The following is a 5,610-nucleotide window of genomic DNA, read 5'->3' on the forward strand; positions in this document are numbered from 1 at the left end:
CAGCATATGAGCCTCCATGTACCATACAATACCCAACCCATGAGATGGCTGCCTCGCTTCAGAGAGCGATAAGCGGAGCCTCTGTCATCTATTCCTCGCATCCTCCATCCTCACTTCCTTCTCAAAACCCATTGGAGGAGAAGCTCTAAGTTCCTCCCCCTATATATTCTCCTCCAATGGTTTTTGAGAAGGAAGCGAGGAGAGAGGATGCGAGGAATAGATGACAGACTATTGGGACGGACTTCATAAGAAGGCTTCAGATGTGCTTGTTACTGTTTACCCAGCATGCTCCGCTTCACAGTTTCCTCCAATCACTGGGTCCAATACATATTGTAGTCCAATCAGAGGAATACACCACAGTGCACGAGCGTACGAGACAGAAGACGGAAGAAAGGGTAATTAATGAGTTGTCTTTTATTCTCTATTAACATATGCCTTTTTAAGTTAATATATCCGCTCACGTACCAATTTGAGTGTAAATATAGTAATACCTACCTGGCTCATCAGAGCCATCTTTGCAGTTGCAAGGTATTGTTGACCCTGTCAACGATAGATGTGTACAAACCATTGATATATGGTACGAACAAGGCGAGGCACTGGGCAGATATAATAATAGTTACGGCGAACTAGCTTATTGAGCTGAAAGTTACACAAATTGTAATTAATTTTAACAGGTGCATGTGTCTACTCTAGTTGTTCTAAACTGTTTCAAATTGTGTTGTATGGACAGGAAGCCAAGAGTTCTTGAAAGGTCTTGGTGGGCACTGCAGCTACTTGCACCAATCATGTCTGCGTATCTACTTATGTTGATGAGCCTGGCGATAAGCACTGCTGCAGCGGTGGAGATCCTGCGACCACGCGGAGTTCCTCTATCAAGTGAGTTGGCATCTCGTCATTTGGCAGATTCTTACGGCTGTATGTATTGAATCTGTTGTATTAGATATTTGGGCATGATTGTATGATGAATCCCTCATTTCTTACCCCAACAGAGCGGCAGTTCTATGAGGAGAACAAGCCCTTCACCTGCTTAGATGGTTCCCGCACCATCCCCTTTGACAGGGTCAATGATGACTACTGCGACTGCAAAGATGGCTCTGATGAGCCAGGTAGATATTACTCACCTCTCCACAGCAAAGCCAGATGCAAGAATGTTGCACACAGTTCTTGCCTGATGTCATTTGATTTCAAGTTCTGGAATAAATACTGGGATGGAAAGGCATGGTTGAGGCTGCTTCCAGGACACTCTCACATAGGATCAGGCCTACCTCTGACGTTGCATTGAAATAAAGGCAGATTTTTTTTTAGAGAATGCTTTTTGTTCTTGTATCGTTTAGGCACTGCTGCCTGCCCCAATGGCAGCTTCCACTGCACCAATGCTGGCTTTCGGCCAGCCTTCATTCCTTCCTCCCGTATTAATGACGGCATCTGTGGTAAGAAAATATTCTCATCATATCATTTGCTGAGATCAGTTGTTCAGTTCTCTCTGATCAGGCTTTGGGTTTGTTTTGTGTGCTGATGTGTAAAGTGTCTTCTATTTACAGACTGTTGTGACACAACAGATGAGTATAACAGTGGTGTCACTTGTCAGAACACTTGCAGGTGAGCAGTCATAAAAACATGTGTCCAACACTCATACTTTCAGGTGATATTAAATTCACTAGAGCGAGGGCTTAGTTTTGAGGTATAGTATTATGACCAACTGTAAGACCTCTTAGGTCTGTCAATACACTTCTCACTAACTAACAGAGCACACAAAAACAGACAAGCATTATACACACATTGAAGAGTACAACATCTGGAGAAGCAATATGTTATTTGTAGTTGATGTTAGTTTGTGTTGAGTTTGATTAGGTTTGCTTTGTGATGCTCAGGGAGATGGGCCGTAAGGAGAGGGAAGGTCTGCAGAAGTTGGCAGAGATCTCCAAGGAAGGCTTCCTATTGAAACAGCAACTTATACATGAAGCTAAAAGGGGACAGGAGGAGAAACAGGTGAGAATGACCAGCAGAGAAAGGGGAGAGGAAGTATTTAATTGGGATAGAAGGGGCAGAAGAAGTAATGGGTGAAAGAAGAACGATTTTTCACAAGTATTGTTATGAATTGTTGAGCTGATTTAGATTAATACAATAAATACAGAAGTTCTGTGGAGTTCTATGGATTTGTCACCACCTGACAAAATCAGTGATAGGAATTTAGAATATTTATTTATTTGTTTCTTTAGGGCAAGGTGACAGACCTTCAGGGCAATAGGAAGGGACTTCAGGAGAAGGTGGAGGCTCTGAGGACTGTGAAGGAGACAGTAGAGCAACCAGAAAAAGAGGCTAAAGAGCGCCATCTGAAGGTTTGGGAGGGTAAGTACAGATGCATTATGCAGTGGTAGCCATAATGTCATTGCATTTATATTGTACTGTTATAAGGTAAATTCTCTGGCAGTATCTAGGTTGCCTGGAAAACAGCAAGAATGTTTTGCATTGCTCAAGATATGTTGGTAATGTTCAATGTAAATTAATGTAATTAAATGGATAAACGTGTAGATTATGACCTCAATCTGATTTGTTGCGATAGCGTTGACACAATTAATTAACAATGATTTGCAAAACAGTAGTAGTAAGATCTTGTCAGAAGTTATCAGCCATTTAATGTTTGTTTCAGACCAAAAAGAGGTCATCCGTGTGGAGAAGGATAAAGCTATGATGGCTGAGGCGTTTCTGGAGCTGGATGACGATGCTGATGGCTAGTGAGTGTTCACGTGATTCTGTTTAGTCTTTTTGTTTAGTTTTTCTTTTTCTTTTTTTTGTGTTGTTTGTGTGTGATTCAGTGAGTGACAAATGTAGTGTTTTTATTTTATTTATCACAGTGTTTCAGTAGCTGAGCTGCAGTCCCACCCAGAGCTTGACCCAGATTCTGATGGCTCTCTGACAGAAACAGAGACTCAGGTAAGTCATCTTGTCATTTACCATGTCTCTTCTTTTTTCTTTATCATGGGGAACAATGTGTATCTCTACTGAATATTGATATGCTGTCTTAAATACAATCCATTACATCAACTCCAACTAAATTCAAAACAAAATACGGTCTTGTGCAAGAGTAAATGCAGTGTCATTAGCATCACCCTTTGCCGTATTCAAGATGAATAGCTATAATTAGGAATGTATTGTGGGGATTAGATTGTTTCTTCTTTCCAATCAGGGTTTGCTTGGAGGATCAGACAAAGTGGACACAGCAGCATTTGAGACTGTGTGGAGCGGCATCAAAGACAAATACATATCAGAGGTTAGAATTTAGTTTCTAATCTTTCCTCCCAAGTACACTATAATTCCATGTGTAAGGTTCTGTGTGTTGAGCTACAGATTGTGTGAGTACTTTACTGTCTCAGGTCCAGGCAGACATCCCAGCCCAAGTAGAGATCCCCCAGGAGGAGACACGAGAACCTGTCTCTGACAATGAAAATGAGCACTACCCTGAGGATGACATCGAGGATGAGGAGGAAGACGATGAAGAAGATGATGACTATGAGGAGGATGATGAGAAGGTAAGGCGGTGAGATGAGGTACTTCCATGTTCTAGAGTTATTAGTTTTTGAGTCTGTGTTGGATGATCAGATGTAACAGTAACACATCTATCTTTTGATGTGCAGGTACCCCCCACAGTGCTGACTCCAGAGAGGAAGGAGGAAGACGAAGGGTCCATGCCACCATATGACTCAGAGACCCAGAGCCTTATTGATGGTGTGTATGTCCATTCACCTGTCTACTGTTACAATATGGGCTTATCTCTACTCTGTCTTAAACACATTACCTGTGTATGCACAAATACACAATTCAGGGAGCTCAGAATATGACAAGGACTGGCCTAACTAACCAATGGTTATTTGGTCAGAATTTGTGGACTGTTGAACTGTATGTGACCTTGGTTTTGTTGTGGTTATGCTTATATTTATTTGTTTGAATCTCCTCAGCCGCTCAGAAAGCTCGGGATGAATTTGATGAAGCTGAGAGAGCTCTCCGTGAGGTGGACGATCAAATCAAGTTAGTTTGTCCTCAAAAATATATAAATACATCTGTTCTTGCCCATCTGTTCTTGACTTTTGATTTGGCTTCTCAATCTCTGCTGTAATTTCTATTGTACAAGGACAACAAACAATCCTGTGGAAAAGCGCATCGTTACTTGTTGCAACAAAAATACAGGACGTACATGTCTGAGATATCAGCGTCTGCTAGCTAATTATTTTTGTGATCTTGGTTGTTTTTTTTCTCTGCAGGAACCTTGAGAAGGAAATCTCCTTCGACTTTGGTCCCAGTGCAGAATTTGCTTACCTCTACACCAATTGCTACGAATTGTCAACTAGCGAGTATGTAAAAATATGTGTATAAGGGTATATGTACTGTATGTATGTGTCTGTATTTTACATACATGTATTAATCTGTATGACTGTCCACTGATCAGAAAATGAGCTCCTCTTTTCTTTTTTAGGTACATCTACAGGCTGTGTCCATTCAATCGAGTATCCCAGAAACCTAAGTTTGGGGGGTCAGAGACCAACCTTGGGTAGGAGAATATCCCTTAGTCTTCACACTTCCTTTTACTATAGATATGTGAGTGCCATTGAGATAATGATTTCATCATTCTCTCCTTACTGTAGGTCCTGGGGAACATGGTCAGGTCCTGAGGGCAACATCTACTCCATGATGAAATATGACCATGGGACAGCGTGCTGGCAGGGCCCTAACAGATCAACCACAGTAAGTCTTACTGGCCCCAGTCTCCTCTCAGCCTGGTGCATTAGAGTGGTGTGTGAGTGGCCCAGTACATGTCCTCTGAGTGGGGTCGGGCTCATGCATGCTGTCTATTTCTCAGATTAAGCTGACCTGTGGGAAGGACACCGTAGTGATGTCCACCTCAGAGCCCAGCCGCTGTGAGTACCTCATGGAGTTTACCACCCCCGCTGTGTGCCAGGAGCCTCCCAGCCTGGATGGCAGTCATGGCCACGAGGAGCTCTAGAGACCACTCCGATGGTAAGCTCGCCATGTGCTCAGAGAGCAATTACTCAACCCATTTGCTTTGGAATGACCTGAAATTTGTTGTGAGCAATAATATTTACCTCAACTTAGAGGCATTCAGCAGACAGAATGTTGTGAAAGTCTGCTTCAGGGAATGTGTCATTACTCTCTTCATCAGGTTACTCTTAAGGGATCACACACACCAACCTCCCCTTGCCCTGCTCAGCAACAACCAGCTCCTGTACTCTTGGGGACAACCAATGTGTGGTTGTGCTTTATTCATCATGCTTCTCTGTCACCTGTTTTGTCTTCTCTGTGATAGTTTGTCAATTAGTGTCAAAAATGGTATCATTCCAACAATTGTTTTTGAATAAAGTTGATTTTAATACCTTGAATTGTCTATTTTTTTTTACAATGCCGCACAGGTTATTACTGCTGTAAAGCATGTTTCTGTGTCTGCTCAAATGTGTGATTAAATAATAATAATATCATCATTAATACAGGGGAAAATGAGTCAATTTGTGTCAGAAGTACACCACCAAATGTTTTGAATAATGTTGATCTTGTATGCTATGACATCAGTGCAATTTGCTGTTCAAATTCATAAAAACA

At 41.9% G+C, this 5,610-nt stretch overlaps 1 protein-coding gene across 1 annotated transcript; it reads left to right on the forward strand.

Moving 5' to 3' along the window:
* The first annotated feature begins 352 nt into the window (after nucleotides 1-352).
* prkcsh (PRKCSH beta subunit of glucosidase II) lies at nucleotides 353-5,393 on the forward strand. The gene is made up of 18 exons (XM_083676401.1): nucleotides 353-395; nucleotides 731-876; nucleotides 990-1,106; nucleotides 1,335-1,430; nucleotides 1,542-1,599; nucleotides 1,872-1,989; nucleotides 2,220-2,349; nucleotides 2,651-2,735; nucleotides 2,856-2,934; nucleotides 3,188-3,271; nucleotides 3,375-3,530; nucleotides 3,636-3,726; nucleotides 3,957-4,026; nucleotides 4,260-4,349; nucleotides 4,472-4,546; nucleotides 4,641-4,740; nucleotides 4,856-5,013; nucleotides 5,177-5,393. Exons 2-17 carry the CDS (start codon nucleotides 786-788, stop codon nucleotides 4,997-4,999), a joined length of 1,584 nt encoding a protein of 527 aa, XP_083532527.1. The 5' UTR covers nucleotides 353-395; nucleotides 731-785; the 3' UTR covers nucleotides 5,000-5,013; nucleotides 5,177-5,393.
* The last annotated feature ends 217 nt before the right edge of the window (nucleotides 5,394-5,610 follow it).

Source organism: Argentina silus, assembly GCF_951799395.1.
Source record: "Argentina silus genome assembly, chromosome: 9".
NCBI lineage: Eukaryota > Metazoa > Chordata > Actinopteri > Argentiniformes > Argentinidae > Argentina > Argentina silus.

Bases quoted from the DNA above. Each gene is read 5' to 3' on its own strand.
- prkcsh (XM_083676401.1), top strand. From the start codon at position 786: ATGTCTGCGTATCTACTTATGTTGATGAGCCTGGCGATAAGCACTGCT. The intron at 2,736-2,855 runs GTGAGTGTTCAC...TATTTATCACAG, and splicing joins GATGACGATGCTGATGGCTA to TGTTTCAGTAGCTGAGCTGC. The intron at 3,727-3,956 runs GTGTGTATGTCC...GAATCTCCTCAG, and splicing joins GACCCAGAGCCTTATTGATG to CCGCTCAGAAAGCTCGGGAT.